Raw genomic sequence first — 21,816 nt, forward strand, 5'->3', positions numbered from 1 at the left:
GCTACAACGACCTGGGTGTTGAAATGAACGTTCCATAGGGATCTGATGAATGTATCGCTACACGGAAACGCAATGCGGCCCGTTTAACAATGTCAAATGGATGGAAGGCTTTGGAGGGCACCATCCAGTTGTATAAACAATGCTTTTGCCCAGCAATCCTCTATGGCCTTGAGAGCCTGACTTTGCATGATCTTACTTGGCTACAAGCCATTGGTGGTGGCTTTTGGAGGAGGGTCTTGGGCTTGCCTGAATGTGTTCCAATGGAAATGTTGAGATTAGAACTTGGTCTCACCTCCTTGGAAGCTAGTGTATTGTTGAAGCAAGGGCTACTTTATTTTAAGAGTTTAAATGCCCTGAGATGCCCTTTGTTGTCCTCTTTAGGAATGGAAATTAAATCTCACAGGTGTGACGCTCATGCTGAATCTGTTTTGATTAGCTCCCGGATTGGGATGTGGGTTTCTATGAATTAAAGAGACCACAGGGGCTGGTATCGGAATTTTGATCATCTAGCTAAATTGAAACAATACACCCAGGTTCCTTATATGCTCTATAATTACAAAAACGTTCAGTCCTATCTTTGATTATGTCCTTTTTAAGCACATTATTATTTTTACAACGCACCAATCGCCTCCCTATACTATCGGTCCAGCACTTAACTTGCCATCAGAAAAGAGGGCTTGTCGTATTTGTAAAGTGAACAGCATAATGGAGACGGCTAAACATGTGCTGACTGAGTGTAATCAACTTGGGACCACTTATATGTGTCACCTGGGCGCTTTTGGTCACAATATAGACTCCATTCATAATATAGACTCCATTAAAGACCCAGCCTTCTGGTACTTCCGCCTTCATTTCAAAAGCACTCCTGTACATCTTGCACTTTCTTAGAATATGGTTGACTCTGTGCAAAAGATGCTATGGTAAAATTAAAAAGATCAATTGATTTTAGTGAATTCGGAATGTTTTGTATTCATTGATTGTCTATTGTTTTTTTTATCTTCATTGCACGGTATTATCTGTATAGTTGCATATTTGTATATTTGGATCTGTTTGAACATATTTATTGCAATTTTTGAGTTTTTATATCTGGAAAGTTACATTTCAACATATCACATTAAATAATTAAACAAATTACAGTCAATCGCCTGACCAGCCAATGTGTCAGTCTTCACTATGCCTAGCCGGGTTGTCATCTTTCATGCATACCCAACTCAACTCATAAAATACTATTTTCTCAAAATCAAAGGACAGATCACATTTCATAATTCCAATACATAAAGTCACTAGTATTAGTAAAAAGGGCCACCATAAAGAAATTTAGTACAAGAAGTGCTTCTTTATTCAAACATTGTGATTGCCACAAATATGAGCCCAAGAGGCAGGGCAGTGAAAACAAACACACCAATCAATCAAGAGAGGATGGCAACAGGTGTGTCACAGTGGGGAAGAAACACACAACTGCCACAGCCCTCCACAACCATGTGATTATTGGGGGCAGGGTATTATACCACAGCAGAAAAGGGAAGGGACACACACCACTGTCCATTGACTCACACAACATCCTAAAGTCTGTGTTATGCTGTGTGGAGCCAGGTTAGAAGAAACCAAAAGACTTGTGAATTCATCTTCTTGCAGACCTGATCCTCCCCTTTAGCAAGCTTTAAGATCTTCCCATGTAACTTTCTCTCCTGTTCCATTTGTCGCTAGGTCATTTAATCTCCAGCGGTTAGATACCGGATTGGTCATCGGGGTAAATATGAATCAATTCAAATCAAAATCAAAAAGATCTGATCAAAAAGATGCGATAAGGTCCCAACTGCGCTCGGAATCATTTCTCTTTTCAGTTGGTCGTTTCATTTTATTTATTGCAGAAACACTAGAAAACTTCACCAAGTAACCAATCTTTCTGAAAGTAAAGGAATGGCACATCAAGTTGTATTTTAGCGGCAGCGTCGGTACAATGCGCAGTAACGGTAACGTCCATAGTAGCGGCAGACACGTACATAGAAGCAAAAGGACCTTGACTCTGGGCCTGCAAAGAAGAGGAAGAAACATATACTTTTAAAAATAACAATATTGTGTATTTTGATAATTAATTGGTATTTGGCATACGAACATCTCTAGGTGCCTGACACGATGCATTTGGCAAGAGCCATACCCACGTCCCCTACATCATACTCAGCTGCGCCGGATTACACCAGGGTCAAAGAGTGGTCGAATTTACAGGTCAACAAAGTACTTGAAATTTGGGATAAGAGATTAAGATTCTAGGTTGTAGCTTTGGGAAGATATGCCTCTATATGATATTATATGTATAACGCGCTTAATACCCAGAGCTTTCTAAGCGCGGACCCGGGGGTCGAACCTTTGATGCTCCGTGTTCTTGCTTCTAAGGCGAGCACGGTGCCGCTGAGCTATCCTCCGGAGACATATAATTCAACTGAGCGGAGTGCGATAGTGGCACACTGAGGCGGGCTTCCTCACTGCAGATGGGCGCCCCGACATTTCTCTTGCTTTTTCCGAGCCTCTGCACTTTCCTAACATGTCCATTGCGTGTGAAGTACAGCAGAGCCCTCAACTGTACACAGTTGTCTCAGGGGGGCTTACATTTGTCATTCCCGCTACTTTCCTCATTAAGTGCTGCGCCCCATAACTTCACTGGGAGGATAGTTCAGGGGCAATGTGCTCGCCTTGGAAGTAAGACAACACAGAGCAACACAGGTTCGATCTGCGCTTAGAAACCTCTGGGTATTAAGCGTGTTATAAATAACCAATTAAATATATATATATCTACATACAGCTAAGTCCCACGAAACAAAATGTGTGTAATAGAATATGTGTCTCTCTTTCTTTCTCTCTCTCTCTCTCTATATATATATATATATATATTTGAAATACACATTAAGGTACACACCCAGAATCCGCGAAGAGTAGAAAATAGGCAATTACACCTCAGCATGGCAAACACGTGTCTTTTAATATGGTAGGGGGAGCAGGTCCCCGGAAGTATAGTATGGCCTCATTGGAAAAGCCGGGCCTCTCCTCATCTCTGGGAATCCGAGTGAGGTCCTCACAATGGCAGGTGGAGGAGGAGGGACGTGGGACCGTGCACGCGATAATTCACACACTATGCTGCAACCGGCCATGTCCTCTTTCTTATGCAGAGACTTCAGCGGGAGTGAGGGCACACGTAAAACATGGGGCGTTTGCGTATTTGGTAGCGGAAACGGACATTTTTTTTTTATTTCAGAGATTCCAAGCGCAGGCGATACATTCAGCCTCTGGCAGCAGCATTTCCCTAGATATTCTCTACAGCGCACAGCACAGACACCTCTTTCTCTTTGGGAGAAGTTTGCGCATTTCCTTCGCGAGAAACAGATAAGTCATTGATGCGCAAAGCTGTTCTGTTCGCGCAAATGCATTCGCACCTCCGAAATCTACGATTGGAGTACTTGCAAAATATGCATTAGTTACAAAAGGGAAAGATGTGCAAATGCAGAAACAAATAACAGCATCGCACGTGTTCACTTTGCGCCAAACAGGGCCCCAGTTGCGCGTGTGCAAATATGCGGCATGGGGTCCCGGTTAGCCTCAGTGTGCACATGCAAGGGGGGGATTGGTTAAATGAGCGAAGAAGAACAGGCACACACTGTTGTGGGTGACCCTCCTACGTGCATTGCCCCTTTAAGGGGATGTGTCCCTCACACGTGTATTGCCCCTTTAAGATGGGCCATGACTGTCATGGCCCTTGTGAATAAAAGGAGCTCCTGCAGGCACGTGAGACAGAACGGCTGCAGACTCCGTGGAAGGTTGGTCTGAGTCCGTGTCTTATTGATGATGTAGGCCGCAGGCCTACCTGTGGGCGGTACAGGTCTGCAGGCCCTGTTGCCATGGGACCCTCGTGCTGGGACGGTGGCCGAGGTCCGCATGGTCAGGACCCTGGCGGGCTGTGCCCCGACCCCGATGGCGCTGGTGTCCCCTAGTGCCACGGGGCCTGCCGGATGGACATGGCAGGCCCCGAACTCCCACAGGCGCTGGGCCTGTTGGTGCTGTGAGGAAGCAGCACCCCGGGGTCGCCTGCCGGATCGACATGGCAGGCGACTCCCAACAATGGCGACGAGGAGTAAAGGCCCTGCGTGGCCCGTGGCGTAGTGAGGAGCTGCCCCTCCCTCGCTCGCCTGGGCGAGACGGCGAGCGGTGTGGGTCTGCGCCCCCACTCCTTGTGGAGCGAGGTTGCCCCGCAGCGTCAGCCGCCACATCAAGGAGCTGGTGCTCCCCTTCTGTCGGAGGGAGGTGAGTTGCCCGCCCCGCCCCCCCGTTGAAGGCGGCATCGATCGTGTGGGGAGGAGGGTGAGCAGCCCCTCCTCACCCGGAGGCCCCACAACATCGGGCGGCTCGGTGCACGCAGCATCAGCCGCGCTGCGAACTGGAGAGCGGCCTCGGCCGCACGAAAATGGTAAGCGGCATCGGCCGCGTGAGCACTGCCCCCCCCCAGCTACAACAAGAAGAACGGGTATCTGAGCACGCGATGGAGGGGAGGTGCGCCCCCCCCCGCAATGAAGATGGGAAGCGACATCCACCGCGGAGGGGGAGGGGCGGCAATTTTGTTAAAAAAAATTTTTTGCAAAAGTAAGGAAATCTTTTGCCAGCGGCAGCCCATCAAGAGTCCGGGCCTGCTGCGATGGAAGGAAAAAAAAAAAAAAAAGTCCTGCAATGAGGAGAACGGCGCTGGCCCCGCAAGACTGGGCTATCCAGGGGTGAGTGCTGGTGTGCCTCACCCTGGAGCTGATCAGTAACACAAGTGTAAGCGGTGGGGTACACACCTGGTGGCGTTCCGCCGCAAAGAGACGAGGAAGGCGGCGTGCGGCATCCATCGCCGCACACGAGGGAGCAGGAGCCGCATCAAAGCAGCAGCATGTGGCATACATCGCCACGAAACGAGAACCCAATGCGGGAATAATGCCAGTTGGCTTCCCGGCTGCGGCCCTCTGAGGAGGGTGCTCGTGCGGCCGGGGTATTTTGTCTCGCTCGCAGCCATCCCCGCCCAACCCCTCTCGGAGGCAGCATCTCCCGACACCAGAGAGAAGGTCAACGTGGCCGCAGCCTCAAGGTGGAGGAGCGGCAGGCCATTGCCGCAGGGAGGGGATGCGCTCAGCATGTCTCCGCCTTAGCCGCGGCCCTCTGAAGAGGGTGCTCGTGTGGCTGGGGGCAAAGCATGCCGGCACCCTGCCGCAGGAAAGGGTGCTGTGCCCCTAAGGGGACGAGATGAGCCGCCGCGGCCACGGAGGGTGGTAAGGAGTCGCACCTCCTGAATGGTCTCCCACCAGAAGCATGCCCGCAACAAAGTAGAGAATTGTTGGCCGCCCCCACCCCAATGGAGACTTGCAGAGCGGCATCTGCTGTGAAGAGATAGGCTGTGTCACCCAAAAGGAACTGGGGCGCCCGCTGCCCCAAGAAAGGATACGGGACCTCCCCCTGGAGAATACGCCTCAGGCTGCCCCGGGTTGAAAATATCGGGCAGCTGATGCTGCCGGCAGAGGAAAGTTACCGTGAGAGGCTTCTGCTGCCGGAAAAGAGGTAGCTGACCTGCAAATCCTGTGGCACCTGCCGCAGGGAAAGGGACAATGCGTTCGGGCTCACTTGCTGCCCGGGCTAACTGGAGGGGTGGATAGAAGACCCGCTGACCCCCAGCGAAGGAAGTACTGGCGGTGCTGCCGCAAATTAATAAAGAACTCTCCACCCGGGGAGAGGGATGCTGCGTGTCTGTGGGCAGGCCAGGGGAGGTGACTGCACAGCCTGCCTGGGGGGCGGAGGCACCAGATGTCGGCAGCCTCTTTGAGCCGGCTGCTGGAGCCCTGCAGACGGTGAAGTCACCAGGCTCCATGCCGGAGCAACGAGGAAACGTGATAAAGTGCTCCATATCTCACGTTTGGTCACAGTGCCTCGGGACACAGTGGGACTGGCCTGAAACCAGCGTAATACACAGGATCAGTGGATCGGCTGTGTCAGGGATACCCTGTTAAAGGGATGATGACCCCAGTAAGGGCTGAAGGCAAATAGCCTTTGATGAGCCCGGGCTGTGGTGGTGACATAGGACAATGCTGTACCCAGGGGTCTGGTGTCGATGTTTCCGGACAACAGAAGGTGTGGCAGAGCTACCCACAACATACGTGAGCATGCACTGGTTGCCACATCATGCGGTGGAGGACAGAGAGGGTGCTCTCTACCCAAACATGCGGGTGCGTCGCCTGGGAACCGGTACACTCCGGCAGTGAAGAAACAGCAGTCCCCTGCCCGTACATTCCTGCAGTCGGGTAGTGGGTTCACGACGATGTAGTTGGAGGTTGTCATGAGCCACCACGTGAGGGCCGGCTCTCGGCTGGCCATTGGAGGCGACAGTGTGTGCGTTGACTCTGACCGTGCTCGTATCTCCCTCGAACACCTGGTGAAAAAGCAAACAAAATGGTGGAAATAAAGACATCGGAGAGTAACTCAACGCCTCAGCCTTCCCAATGCGCAAAACAGTACTGACTGATGGATGGTAAGCACCACGTCCAGCATGCCCGTTCAGTGCTCATTGCAGAAAAGTGAACAAGCGCACAGCACCACATCAATACGTGAATATAATCCCCTGGGGCAGTGCTATCCGGAAAGCAGCACACCCTGTCCCACACGCCACCTGGCCTGCCTTACCAGTGGCCTAGACTGCTTGCCATAGGTGACACACTGGTCGCCTGTATAACAAGGGGGGTGGTTACCGCCGTTCAAAAGTTAAGCCATTCTGAAAATGTAGAATGTGATATTTCTAAGGAACTGTAGTGTTAACTAGTAATCACCCTATTCCAAACCTACAAGAACTGAAACATGAACTCGCATTTCTCTATAGATCATAAAGCAAATTAAATCATTCTTTTTGTACCTTTATTACTCAGGGAACATGTATTTATTTACATATGGTAAAAGAGGAAAAGAATCATATTCACATCTTTAAGTAGAACAGACTTTTCATGTTAAACTTTGCCATAGTATATAGAGCAACAAGATTCAGAACAATATTAACCACTAGGATTGTCCATGTAAAAGAAGAGACAAAAATTCTATTATAATCAACATTTGCATTTTAGTTACAGGTATACCTCTTGTACATAAACTTATCTGCAGAGGAGAATGTGTTCTTAATACAGCAAACTGAGCTTATTTTTTCAGCAAAAATCTGCATGTTGATGTTGTTACTGAGGTTTACTGACAGAGCTCTAATCCTATCTAGTAAAATCCAGTTATGTACTCAATAACCCGTTTTAGAAAACATTCATAGTAAGTGAGATGCGTTTTTGTGGGCTCTGTTGTGTACAGAGCTTTGGGGTCGGGGAAAAAAAGAACAAAACCAGAAAATAAGTCAAAATAAACAACCGAGCAAAGTACCCACACTTAACAAAACGTGTGGTAGCCAAGTCTTAATGTTTTATATTGAAGTCTTTTCACATTAATGTAATGGTAGCCAATCCTTGGTCGACGTCGGGAACAAAAAACAATCCCTGATGTTTAAACTGGGGGCAGGCCAAAGCCTGCTACAGTGACGTTTCGGCCTTAAAGGTGACGGCCTTCTTCTGGGCCAGGAGGATGGTAGAGGCCTGCAATAATGTGTAGAGAAGGGGAATGGAATTTAGATATAGTACAAGCATAGGAAGTGTAGCCGTAGCTAGTACAGTCTAAATAACAGTTAAAACATAAAGCCAAAGAATACACATATAAAGGTGCATTCTGGTCTAAAAGTAAGGGATTGAAAACAACTGACCTTGGATAAGTCCGGGCTGAAGAAAAAGTGAAGTAGAGGGCAAGGCTGGAAGAGGATTGTGTGGAAAAGGAGGGGGGAGAGAAAAAGAATCCAGTCATGCGATGTAAGATATCCCCCGTTAAGGTGTCAAGGAAGGACGTTATTTGTATCCTGTAATAACCGAAAACAGGGCTTCATAAGATATATGCCGTGAGGTTAGCTACGGCAAACTAAAAAAATTTTTTTATTTTTTTATGCACAGTGCTCCTGCAGGGCGACTGACATGCAGGGGCACTGGGCATTTAAGCATGAACAGAGCAAAGGAACAATGTAGAAAAATTGCACATACCTACTGAGCATCCGCTCAATTGGAGGCGGATAGGCGTGGAGCATAGGCGAGAAGGGGTCCGTATGTCTGACGGGACAAACAATGGGTCCTCATCACTTACAATGTAAGTTAATCTGGAAACGAAGGCAAGGTGCTGTTTAGAACGTGCTGCCAGCACCTAAAGAATGGGCCACTAGTGAACTGGAGGGGTTAGCTGGAATGAGGCCCCCTCGCATGAAGCAACTTACTTGCAACAGGCCGTGAGTAAAGCTGCCTGTAAAGTTGCTCGCCACCGCGAAAAAGCGTCCAGTCGATAGAGACGCTGGGCTCGTCGGTGGAGAGGTGCGCCTGTGCTAGGAAGTAGTGAAGCCTACAACCAATGAAGCAAGGTTAGCGCTGCGCTTGCGTGGGGAGTTAGTGGCTCCGGGACAGAGTGAGAAACGTTCCTAGTAGGGAGCCACTACTCACCCTGCGCCTGCGCACTTCGGGAGACAACCAAGTTTCACGTCCCTCGTAACTGGAAAAGCCCGATCTCGAGCAAGCGGCCTGGGCAGAAAAAGGCACACAAACGGAACTGGCATCGAGAGCGCTATACAAGTAGGCCAAAGTGAATGGGGTCTTGGACTGTGATGCGCTTAAGATGTGTCTAATAACAGTGTCCAGAACAGACACTGAGGGCGCGATGTATCCCAACTAAGAATAGAAGCGGAGTGCTGGATGTGCAATTGGAAATACAAGGGGGGGGAGGAAGGGAGTGGGGGGGCTAGAGGGGGGGGGGGGAGAGGGGGGGGGGAAGGGAAAAAGGGGACGGGGGAGGGGGAAGGGAGGGAGGGGGAGGGTGGAAAAAGAGAAAGAGGGGGTGGAATGAGGGGTAGGGGGGATGAGGGTATGGGTGGATTCGGGACAGAGGGGGTAGGACTATGATTTAATAATAGTTTTCTGATGCTGCAGCTTCATTCAGCCCATGTTCAATTGTGCGTAATTTGAACATCCACCACGCTTCTTTGTAATTCAGGGCATTTTTGATGTTGGACGTGTGTTGGATTTTGTCAAGAACCCACCATTTCAACTGTTCCTGGGTATGTTTAAATTCCACATAGTGGGAGACCAGTGGTGCTGAGATTATGCAGCATCTTATTTTAGAACGATGTTCCCCGATGCGTTTGTGTACTGGTCTTGTTGTCTGGCCCACGTATCGTTGCCCGCAAGGACATTCAATCGCATAGACCACGTTCGATGTTTTACAATTAGTAAATTGTCTAAGCATCCAATCCTTACCTTCAATTTTGAAGGATTTTATTTTCCTTGTGTATTTGCAGGCTGTGCAATTACCACAGGGGTGGTGACCTATCGGTGTTCTGAGGTCCCACAATCCTGTTCTGATAGGTTTCTTAGGTAAGCGAGCGTGTGTAAGCCACTCGCTAAGATTTTTGGACCTTTTCAGTGCCATCCTGGGTATAGGTTCATCAGGAAGGTTTTGGTGTACCAAGGGCCAGAATTGTTTGATGATTTTTTTAATCTTGTTTGTGTCTGGTCCGAAGGTGGTTACACAAGTGATACGATCTTGTGATGTATCTTGATCCTTAGGTTGGAGCAATGTTTCTCGTGGGATGCAGAGTACTCTTTTACGGGTGTTTTTAACCAATTTTCTAGGATATCCTCGTTCCACAAGTTTGTTTTCAAGGTGAGAAGCATGTTGGCGGTATTCTTGCGTGGCTGAACAGTTTCTCCGAACCCTGAGAAATTGTCCAAACGGTAAATTGGTTCTTAGGCTTTGTGGATGATTGCTATTGAAATGAAGCAATGTATTGCGGTCAGTTTCTTTCCGATATAATGTGCATTGGAGCCTGTTATCATCTGAAGAGATTGTTAAATCCAGAAAATTGATGGTAGTCTGACTGTGATTGAGAGTAAATTGAATTTCTGTTACTTGGGTGTTCAGCCATGTAAAGAATGTGATGAGATCTGGTGTAGTGCCTTTCCAGACAAACAGGATGTCATCAATATATCTATACCAATGAAAGATTTTCTCAAGGAATGGATTTTGTTGATTAAGTACAAAGGAAGCTTCATATTCTGCCATAAAAATAATGGCAAGACTAGGGGCAAAAGCTGCTCCCATAGCAGTGCCACTAATCTGTAGGTAAAACATTTCTTCAAAGGTAAAGAAATTTTTAGTTAAAGCAATTTCCAGAAGTTCCAAAATGAAGTTAACCGGAACTCTGCTTTGCTCCATGTGATGAGTAAGGTGATGTCTTATGCAGTCCAAGGCCGCTGTTTGAGGAATGCTGGTATAGAGGGCTTTGATATCCAGAGTGACAAGAGTGTCATTACTACTGTCAAATGGAAGGTCTTCAAAGATGTTAATAGTGGCCATAGTGTCTTTCAGGTATGTCGGAGTACGTTGGCACAAAGGCTTCAAGAAAAAGTCAATGAATTTACAAAGGGGTTCCAAGATAGAACCACAACCTGAAACGATAGGTCTACCAGGTGGGTTAGAGGCATTTTTATGAATTTTAGGAAGTGCATAAAAAGCTGGAATTCTTCCTTCAGAGGTATTAAGAAATGTTTCTTCCTCCTGTGTGATCCAATTTTGTTCTCTCGCGTATCTAGTACTGGTGGAAATTTCTTGTTGGATCGCCTGAGTTGGATCTTGTTTAAGTTTTCTATAGTTGTTTTCATCCTCAAGAAGTGTGGTGACCATCCCTTTGTATTGGCTTAGACTTTGTATTACTATGCCACCGCCTTTGTCAGCTTTCTTGATGACAATGTTGTTGTTAGATGATAAATGTCTAAGGGCTTGCTGTTCTCCATTCGAAAGGTTGTGGCGGAGTGGCTTCTGTTTCTTCTGGAGTTTTTTGATCTCCTGTATGACGCATTTCTCAAAAGTGATGAGAGCTGGTTTAGTTTCATTGTCACTTGGACAAAACGTAGATTTAGGTTTAAAGCCTGTGCTATCTTCCCCATTGGGAGGCTCTGAATCTTGAAAAAAAGTTTTCAGACGGATTTTGCGAAAGAAACTTTGGAGCTCATTTTCCAAAGTAAACCAGTTGGTAGGATTGGTAGGTACATAAGAGAGCCCCTTACCAAGGACAGCTGTTTCTTCATTAGAAAGATTATAATCCGAGAGATTAAAGATTGGCAAAGTGTCCCTATTTGTTAACGTCGTCGGTTGCGGCGGCGTCCCAAGGGCGGTTGCCACTGGGGGTACATTTGCATGGGTGGGGGGCCCCAGAAAATGTCGCTGGGACCCCCTCTGCCTAAAAAAGGCGGCTGGTGTTGAAAATATGGGGGTCTCTGCGGAGGGTATGGTCTGGAAGGCTGGTTAAGATCTCCTGAACCTGACCCAGAACTAGAGGTATCAGAGAACTTGACCCATCTTCTTCTTTGTCTTGCCGAGCCTGCATTACTTTGTGCTCTTTCTTTCTCCTTGTTCTCTTTAAATTCTGGAGCCAAGTATGGGTACACTTTTTCCAGTTTGAACTCGTTCATATCTTTAGCTAGTTTTTTATGGTTTTTTTCCAATGTGTCAGACATGAATTGGTCCAAAATTTTGTTGATTTCTTTCAATTTTTCTTTGGCATTGTCAAGTGCGGTATTGTTCAGAAATTTTCTCTCTTCTTTTTCTAGATCTAGCTGAATTCGAAGATGGATACGTTGCGCCGTCGTGATGGTTAAAACCATCAAATCTCTGCTGCATTTGGTCGCAATTTGGCTGAAGCCCAGCATATATTCCTGATCTTCAAGAAATAGGGCTGGTTCATTGCGTACAATTAGGCCCATTGGTACCAAATTAGCTTTTAGATACTCCCTCAAAAAATGTCCATGGACCTCAGTCCGAAAGCATTTCTTTTTTAATTTCAGGAGTTCATCTCCTGATGCTGTGGCAGTGGTGGTCTGTAGTGCCCCTGGCATGTTAAACAATGAAGGGCCCTCTATGATGGCGTTTATTTGGTCCTCTGTAAAGCTCATAGTGCGGTCCATAGTGAGGAAAGAGGGGGGGGGGGGGTTTAAGGGTGGAGTGTGGCGAACAACCAAGGTCAGTTGGGAATAATATATCCCAATAGGTCAGGTAACTAGTCTTTAAAAGGAGTAGTTATGTACTCAGACAAAGTTTATTTGAACTATGCCCTATTGCAGCAGGTGCTGTATCGAAGGGGTGATTTTACAAAAGGGGGGAAGCCATACTGGCGGAACCTAAGGCTACATACAAAACTGTATAACAAGGGGGGTGGTTACCGCCGTTCAAAAGTTAAGCCATTCTGAAAATGTAGAATGTGATATTTCTAAGGAACTGTAGTGTTAACTAGTAATCACCCTATTCCAAACCTACAAGAACTGAAACATGAACTCGCATTTCTCTATAGATCATAAAGCAAATTAAATCATTCTTTTTGTACCTTTATTACTCAGGGAACATGTATTTATTTACATATGGTAAAAGAGGAAAAGAATCATATTCACATCTTTAAGTAGAACAGACTTTTCATGTTAAACTTTGCCATAGTATATAGAGCAACAAGATTCAGAACAATATTAACCACTAGGATTGTCCATGTAAAAGAAGAGACAAAAATTCTATTATAATCAACATTTGCATTTTAGTTACAGGTATACCTCTTGTACATAAACTTATCTGCAGAGGAGAATGTGTTCTTAATACAGCAAACTGAGCTTATTTTTTCAGCAAAAATCTGCATGTTGATGTTGTTACTGAGGTTTACTGACAGAGCTCTAATCCTATCTAGTAAAATCCAGTTATGTACTCAATAACCCGTTTTAGAAAACATTCATAGTAAGTGAGATGCGTTTTTGTGGGCTCTGTTGTGTACAGAGCTTTGGGGTCGGGGAAAAAAAGAACAAAACCAGAAAATAAGTCAAAATAAACAACCGAGCAAAGTACCCACACTTAACAAAACGTGTGGTAGCCAAGTCTTAATGTTTTATATTGAAGTCTTTTCACATTAATGTAATGGTAGCCAATCCTTGGTCGACGTCGGGAACAAAAAACAATCCCTGATGTTTAAACTGGGGGCAGGCCAAAGCCTGCTACAGTGACGTTTCGGCCTTAAAGGTGACGGCCTTCTTCTGGGCCAGGAGGATGGTAGAGGCCTGCAATAATGTGTAGAGAAGGGGAATGGAATTTAGATATAGTACAAGCATAGGAAGTGTAGCCGTAGCTAGTACAGTCTGAATAACAGTTAAAACATAAAGCCAAAGAATACACATATAAAGGTGCATTCTGGTCTAAAAGTAAGGGATTAAAAACAACTGACCTTGGATAAGTCCGGGCTGAAGAAAAAGTGAAGTAGAGGGCAAGGCTGGAAGAGGATTGTGTGGAAAAGGAGGGGGGAGAGAAAAAGAATCCAGTCATGCGATGTAAGATATCCCCCGTTAAGGTGTCAAGGAAGGACGTTATTTGTATCCTGTAATAACCGAAAACAGGGCTTCATAAGATATATGCCGTGAGGTTAGCTACGGCAAACTAAAAAAATTTTTTTATTTTTTTATGCACAGTGCTCCTGCAGGGCGACTGACATGCAGGGGCACTGGGCATTTAAGCATGAACAGAGCAAAGGAACAATGTAGAAAAATTGCACATACCTACTGAGCATCCGCTCAATTGGAGGCGGATAGGCGTGGAGCATAGGCGAGAAGGGGTCCGTATGTCTGACGGGACAAACAATGGGTCCTCATCACTTACAATGTAAGTTAATCTGGAAACGAAGGCAAGGTGCTGTTTAGAACGTGCTGCCAGCACCTAAAGAATGGGCCACTAGTGAACTGGAGGGGTTAGCTGGAATGAGGCCCCCTCGCATGAAGCAACTTACTTGCAACAGGCCGTGAGTAAAGCTGCCTGTAAAGTTGCTCGCCACCGCGAAAAAGCGTCCAGTCGATAGAGACGCTGGGCTCGTCGGTGGAGAGGTGCGCCTGTGCTAGGAAGTAGTGAAGCCTACAACCAATGAAGCAAGGTTAGCGCTGCGCTTGCGTGGGGAGTTAGTGGCTCCGGGACAGAGTGAGAAACGTTCCTAGTAGGGAGCCACTACTCACCCTGCACCTGCGCACTTCGGGAGACAACCAAGTTTCACGTCCCTCGTAACTGGAAAAGCCCGATCTCGAGCAAGCGGCCTGGGCAGAAAAAGGCACACAAACGGAACTGGCATCGAGAGCGCTATACAAGTAGGCCAAAGTGAATGGGGTCTTGGACTGTGATGCGCTTAAGATGTGTCTAATAACAGTGTCCAGAACAGACACTGAGGGCGCGATGTATCCCAACTAAGAATAGAAGCGGAGTGCTGGATGTGCAATTGGAAATACAAGGGGGGGGAGGAAGGGAGTGGGGGGGCTAGAGGGGGGGGGGAGAGGGGGGGGGGGGAAGGGAAAAAGGGGACGGGGGAGGGGGAAGGGAGGGAGGGGGAGGGTGGAAAAAGAGAAAGAGGGGGTGGAATGAGGGGTAGGGGGGATGAGGGTATGGGTGGATTCGGGACAGAGGGGGTAGGACTATGATTTAATAATAGTTTTCTGATGCTGCAGCTTCATTCAGCCCATGTTCAATTGTGCGTAATTTGAACATCCACCACGCTTCTTTGTAATTCAGGGCATTTTTGATGTTGGACGTGTGTTGGATTTTGTCAAGAACCCACCATTTCAACTGTTCCTGGGTATGTTTAAATTCCACATAGTGGGAGACCAGTGGTGCTGAGATTATGCGGCATCTTATTTTAGAACGATGTTCCCCGATGCGTTTGTGTACTGGTCTTGTTGTCTGGCCCACGTATCGTAGCCCGCAAGGACATTCAATCGCATAGACCACGTTCGATGTTTTACAATTAGTAAATTGTCTAAGCATCCAATCCTTACCTTCAATTTTGAAGGATTTTATTTTCCTTGTGTATTTGCAGGCTGTGCAATTACCACAGGGGTGGTGACCTATCGGTGTTCTGAGGTCCCACAATCCTGTTCTGATAGGTTTCTTAGGTAAGCGAGCGTGTGTAAGCCACTCGCTAAGATTTTTGGACCTTTTCAGTGCCATCCTGGGTATAGGTTCATCAGGAAGGTTTTGGTGTACCAAGGGCCAGAATTGTTTGATGATTTTTTTAATCTTGTTTGTGTCTGGTCCGAAGGTGGTTACACAAGTGATACGATCTTGTGATGTATCTTGATCCTTAGGTTGGAGCAATGTTTCTCGTGGGATGCAGAGTACTCTTTTACGGGTGTTTTTAACCAATTTTCTAGGATATCCTCGTTCCACAAGTTTGTTTTCAAGGTGAGAAGCATGTTGGCGGTATTCTTGCGTGGCTGAACAGTTTCTCCGAACCCTGAGAAATTGTCCAAACGGTAAATTGGTTCTTAGGCTTTGTGGATGATTGCTATTGAAATGAAGCAATGTATTGCGGTCAGTTTCTTTCCGATATAATGTGCATTGGAGCCTGTTATCATCTGAAGAGATTGTTAAATCCAGAAAATTGATGGTAGTCTGACTGTGATTGAGAGTAAATTGAATTTCTGTTACTTGGGTGTTCAGCCATGTAAAGAATGTGATGAGATCTGGTGTAGTGCCTTTCCAGACAAACAGGATGTCATCAATATATCTATACCAATGAAAGATTTTCTCAAGGAATGGATTTTGTTGATTAAGTACAAAGGAAGCTTCATATTCTGCCATAAAAATAATGGCAAGACTAGGGGCAAAAGCTGCTCCCATAGCAGTGCCACTAATCTGTAGGTAAAACATTTCTTCAAAGGTAAAGAAATTTTTAGTTAAAGCAATTTCCAGAAGTTCCAAAATGAAGTTAACCGGAACTCTGCTTTGCTCCATGTGATGAGTAAGGTGATGTCTTATGCAGTCCAAGGCCGCTGTTTGAGGAATGCTGGTATAGAGGGCTTTGATATCCAGAGTGACAAGAGTGTCATTACTACTGTCAAATGGAAGGTCTTCAAAGATGTTAATAGTGGCCATAGTGTCTTTCAGGTATGTCGGAGTACGTTGGCACAAAGGCTTCAAGAAAAAGTCAATGAATTTACAAAGGGGTTCCAAGATAGAACCACAACCTGAAACGATAGGTCTACCAGGTGGGTTAGAGGCATTTTTATGAATTTTAGGAAGTGCATAAAAAGCTGGAATTCTTCCTTCAGAGGTATTAAGAAATGTTTCTTCCTCCTGTGTGATCCAATTTTGTTCTCTCGCGTATCTAGTACTGGTGGAAATTTCTTGTTGGATCGCCTGAGTTGGATCTTGTTTAAGTTTTCTATAGTTGTTTTCATCCTCAAGAAGTGTGGTGACCATCCCTTTGTATTGGCTTAGACTTTGTATTACTATGCCACCGCCTTTGTCAGCTTTCTTGATGACAATGTTGTTGTTAGATGATAAATGTCTAAGGGCTTGCTGTTCTCCATTCGAAAGGTTGTGGCGGAGTGGCTTCTGTTTCTTCTGGAGTTTTTTGATCTCCTGTATGACGCATTTCTCAAAAGTGATGAGAGCTGGTTTAGTTTCATTGTCACTTGGACAAAACGTAGATTTAGGTTTAAAGCCTGTGCTATCTTCCCCATTGGGAGGCTCTGAATCTTGAAAAAAAGTTTTCAGACGGATTTTGCGAAAGAAACTTTGGAGCTCATTTTCCAAAGTAAACCAGTTGGTAGGATTGGTAGGTACATAAGAGAGCCCCTTACCAAGGACAGCTGTTTCTTCATTAGAAAGATTATAATCCGAGAGATTAAAGATTGGCAAAGTGTCCCTATTTGTTAACGTCGTCGGTCGCCTGACACTAACATTCCCCAGCATGCCATCCGGTCGGGAGTACAGGCCAACGTGGGTTTCGGGGAGGTACTTGCCGGCCCTTCCCCTGGGGTCCACCAAAAACCGAGGTCTGACTAACGAACACGGGTGGCCTTGGCACCCGCCGCGGGGAAGTGGTTCACTGGACAACGGCGTGGGTTGAATCTCAGCATGAGCTTTCGTGCGCCCTCCTGCGCCACTGGAGGAAAGAGACACTCCTGACTGGGGAACATCGTGAAGAGGGGGGTGAACGATGTCCTGTCACCTTGTGCATGAACTATGGCACCATCCCCATCTACAGTGCATGGAGCAGCCAGGACGCCCTGCGACCTGCGTCTTGCTGCCCTGCCCATAACATCACGGGACTAGCCAATGTGACCCCTGGCAGCAACCAGGTGCGGCGTTGACAACTGTGAACTGGACCAAGAGGGATTCGAATTTGGGGAAGTAACTCCTGCACAGACTGCCCATAACATCAAGGGTTTAGGCCGATGTGGCCCCTGACACCGCCTGTCAGGTGCGGCTTTGCCGGTGGTGAACTGTGTCATCAAGGGACCTGGATTTGGGAGGTGACTCCGGAACGGACGTTGATGGAAGACGAACTGGCCTCCCGCAGTCCTGCAATGCTTAAAGTGGACTCAGAAGTATTGTGTATTTTGATGCGGCGAACCTGGTTAGTAAATACATGCCTGAGGTGGTCCCTGTAAAGAAAATCAGCATGAAGCTGTGATCCCGCAGTTGCTAGGTGTGCGTGTAGTGCCAGCTGCCAACCGGGGTGTTTTGTTTCAGTGGTTGCCTCTCCGAACCCCAGGTTAATAAAGGGTTTTGTAAACTGTGGGAGAACTGCCTACATTCCACCGGCAGCTCATCCACCGCGACTGTAACCCGCGGAGCATGTTTAGAATTGGTTTTGCATGTGTTATGTCGGTAACGATTTTGAGTTAGCTAGGCATGTGTCAGTGATGTATTGTAGTATGTGGGCGTCCCGCAAGGTTTGACTTGAGAGGCAGTTTGTCGTTCTGTAATAGGTGGGACGCATGTATGTTTTATTCACCTTTGTTGTTTGTTATGAAAAAGGAGGAGTGTTGTGGGTGACCCTCCTACGTGCATTGCCCCTTTAAGGGGATGTGTCCCTCCCACGTGTATTGCCCCTTTAAGATGGGCCATGACTGTGTCATGGCCCTTGTGAATAAAAGGAGATCCTGCAGACACGTGAGACAGAACGGCTGCAGACTCCGTGGAAGGTTGGTCTGAGTCCGTGTCTTATTGATGATGTAGGCCGCAGGCCTACCTGTGGGCGGTACAGGCCTGCAGGCCCTGTTGCCATGGGACCCTCGTGCCGGGACGATGGCCGAGGTCCGCATGGTCAGGACCCTGGCGGGCCGTGCCCCCACCCTGATGGCGCTGGTGTCCCCTAGTGCCACGGGGCCTGCCGGATGGACATGGCAGGCCCCGAACTCCCACAGGCGCTGGGCCTGTTCGGTGCTGTGAGGAAGCAGCACCCCGGGGTCGCCTGCCGGATGGACATGGCAGGCGACTCCCAACACACACACTCGCCATTTGGGGCTCAGCCCAAGAATAGCATGGCGATTGGGTTAAAAAGGGAAAATCCTTTTTCCGTTTTCCCAGCGTGCCCTGTTGCAAACTGGTATGTGGCACTGTTGCAACCTGGCACTTTCTTGCAGCCTTTACACAAAACACAAAGGAAACTCTGTCAGCTATTTTGTCACTCAATTTCAAGCAACAGGGAAACACAACATTTAACTCCAGTCGTTAATTGTAAACTCAACCCCCTCCACCATAACTGATGCATACAAAATCTAGGGCACAATTGGCGCTTCTTCCGGGTGAAGTCCTCTGTGGGCCACTGTGGAGGCTAAACCCGTCTCCACAGTCCAGCCATTCGCATTTGTTCAGCCACTGCACCAATGAAACTGATTAATTCATGTTTTGTAATGCACTAATTAACGGAGACCAGTCTCTAAGTGCAGGACGGGGATTCAAACATGTGTTGCTCTGTGTTGTCTTTCTCCCAAGACAAGCGTGTTGCCCCTGAGCTATCCTCTTTGCGTGTTATGGAGGGCAGTGCACAGAAAATGCCTTACCTCAGTGTTGGGCTGCAGTGAAATGCGAGAGCAAATTCTAAACAGCACGTGGAATGGTACAGATGTCTCCTGCCGTGAGTGTTGGGGTGGCGTGGAGGGTATAACGTCCTTTCATCGGCAGGCATTTCTACGCCTGCAATTTAAACGTGGACCAAATTCCGAATACTTTTTTCGAAACATATTTGGGGGGTGGGAAAGGGCAGTTAAGGGGTTGGAGGTGTTGAACCGCATCCCCAAATAAAATGTGATTAATTTTTTCGTAATTTTGTCCACGTTTAAAATGCAGGCGTAGAAATGCCTAGCGATGAAAGGACGTAGAACCGTATGGAGAACAGATGAGAGCACAGGCCCTTGTCTCCTGTTGCTGGTGTGAGCATTAAAGAAGCCCAGGAATGCAGCCTTCATAAAACGGGGTGGGAGAAAAAGAGCAACATAGGGAAGGATGTTGTCTGCAAAAATGTAGCCAACTCCACAGCACTTGGCCATCTTTAAAATTATTTTTGGGAATTGCATGTGTAATTTCAAAGATGTTCACATGAAACTTGCCAATGAGCAAGATTGTAGTGTTAAGCAGTCTTCTTTATTTCTCTTCCGAAGCCATTGTGGGCGAAGGGGAGGGGGGTTAATCACTGAGCGATAGCCTCCCAGGTGACAAGGGGCATGGGGAGGAAACCCCAAAAGAATGAAATACTCCGAAGAGAAGATATTGCTCCCATTCACAAAAACATCCATCAGCTAATTGCGCACATAGGCTGGGTCACAAAGTATCCCATATTGCACATGAGCAATGTGCGACGGCTTCCCTTTGCGTATGCAAATGGCCCCGATTTAAAGCAAATCTCCAGCATCCGAGTCCCTGAAATGTCACCTTAACAGGGGAAGGCGAAAAAAGAACAATGTTTGAAATGAATGGAAGCAAGCCTTTGTGGGGGGAGAATGTCTACAAAAATGACATGTGTTCCTGCAGATTTGGCAGTGTCCCAAAATGGTATCATAGCAGGATAGCAGAGGGACAAATTCACACAGGAGCAGGGGGCCGGCTATTATTTTGTGACTCTGGATACTCACCAGTATTTGTGGGTGTTTCCCTCATGTGCACTCAGCCACTCCTGCAGACACATCCATTTCGCATTTACAAGTAGCAGTTAAGGGAGTTAACCACCCCCCACCGCCCCGCCTTTGTATTGAGTCACATTTCTGCATTTGCACATATTAAACACACAGCGTAACTTGAGGATACACAAAAATGACTGCACAAGTTCACAAATGGCTACATGGCTTGGACACATCTCCCAACAGTGGTGATTATCCCCTTTATCCAGGACAACTCCTGAATCAGCATCCCAGATCGAGGGAATACTGCACAACAGGGGTCTGCCACTTTTGGCTTTCCAGATGCTTTGGACTACAACTCCCATCAGCCGTAGCCAGTATAGTCAATGTTAAGGGATCAAGGAGTGCCACCGGGCGCAGACTCCTGCGGTATAAGAAAGCCTCAGCGCTGACATGTGGCTACACGTAAGGAGCCACAATGCAGCATGATGTGGAGTAGTGCTGTTTCAGGACCTGGGTATTACCCATAAACAACTGGGTTGGATCACATCTGTGCAGCGTGACTTCCTTTTGGCTGATGGTAAATGAAAGTGGGTGTCAAGTGGTACGCAGTCACACAGTCACGCAGGCAACAGGTGAGGGAGCAGCCCGTTTCTACACCAGGTCTTCAGTTTAAGAGGGGGGCCCCTGCCGAGTTCTCTACTAAACTTGTTTTAAAGCTAATAACTGCCGATTTAAGAATAAAACTATCTGGAGGGAGGAGCTGCCTGGTTTGACTCTGTGTGTCGGATTGATTCTGACACACTGTACTGATTTCAATCGTATGTACTGTATCTACATACACAGTACATATTGCAGGGACTGCAGGCAAGGCCCTTTCATCCGCGCTGACTTTAAGCAGAAGGAAACGTTGGGGTGGTTATGGAAAGTTCCGCTCTTTACTGTTTCTGAGCCGGTATACTTCCGAACTAAAATGGCAGTCGATAACAATCCTAATGAGATCGACATCATAGAAGATTGATGTGATAACGAAATAAATGAGTTAACCACTACAACACCACTGAAAGAGGCGGCCTCCCTTGGCCCTCAGCCTTCAACCTGCCCGTTAGACGTACGGGTGGAAATCGGCGCAAGAACAAATTCGCCACGAAACATTTTGGAGGGCCTGGGCGAACAAGACGCTCCTAATATGTTGGGGCACAATTCAGAACCATTAAACATTGACAGTGTCGATGAGCTCCAAAATTGGGTCAAATAAAGAAAAAGAAACAAAAGTTCTAGACCCAAAACAATTGGTGCTGGTCGGAGTTCAGCCATCTTCGCCCTCCTCTGCAAAAACATGGGATTTTTTCAAAACTCGCTGAATCAACTAAGATCATATGCGAAAGGGGTGGGTGCACTACTGCCAAGAGGAAAACCAAAATAAGGCCCAGCCAAAACAAGAGTCCCTTAAAATAGAGGGTCCACGCCCTGAAGGAAACCGGCTGACTTGGTCAATGAAGAATCTGAAAGAAGTAAATCACACACAGTGTGACAAAACACCAACAAAAAGAAATGGACCTTTGGAGAAAAGATCGGGGGCCTCACCAAACAAATTGACTGAGGTATCTACTGACAGTGAGGACAATGAGCATGAAGCTAACAGTCTAACCAACGCAAAGCGGACGGGGAAAAATCAAGTGGTGCTGAAGACTCACAGCAAAAGTAAACGGAAAAAGAATCTGATGATTTGATGAATCTCTCTACCTACTCTCATGAGTGGGAAGAAGCACCCCCAAAG

General features: G+C 47.0%; 1 protein-coding gene across 2 annotated transcripts in view; it reads right to left on the minus strand.

Annotated features, from left to right (window-relative positions):
* Window positions 1-1,316: 1,316 nt before the first annotated feature.
* LOC138504283 (surfactant protein C-like) overlaps window positions 1,317-21,816 on the minus strand; it is a 58,103-nt gene continuing 37,603 nt past the window's right edge. The window contains exon 6 of one of the 2 annotated variants that reach the window (XM_069624670.1): window positions 1,317-2,032. In XM_069624670.1, coding sequence (XP_069480771.1) covers window positions 1,941-2,032 — 92 coding nt within the window. In that variant the 3' untranslated portion in view covers window positions 1,317-1,940. Of the gene's footprint in view, window positions 2,033-13,085; window positions 13,215-21,816 lie in introns of those variants that run through there. The other variant, XM_069624671.1, reaches the window with a different exon arrangement.

The sequence above is a fragment of the Ambystoma mexicanum genome, chromosome 11 (assembly GCF_040938575.1).
Source record: "Ambystoma mexicanum isolate Mex_15411 chromosome 11, UKY_AmexF1_1, whole genome shotgun sequence".
NCBI lineage: Eukaryota > Metazoa > Chordata > Amphibia > Caudata > Ambystomatidae > Ambystoma > Ambystoma mexicanum.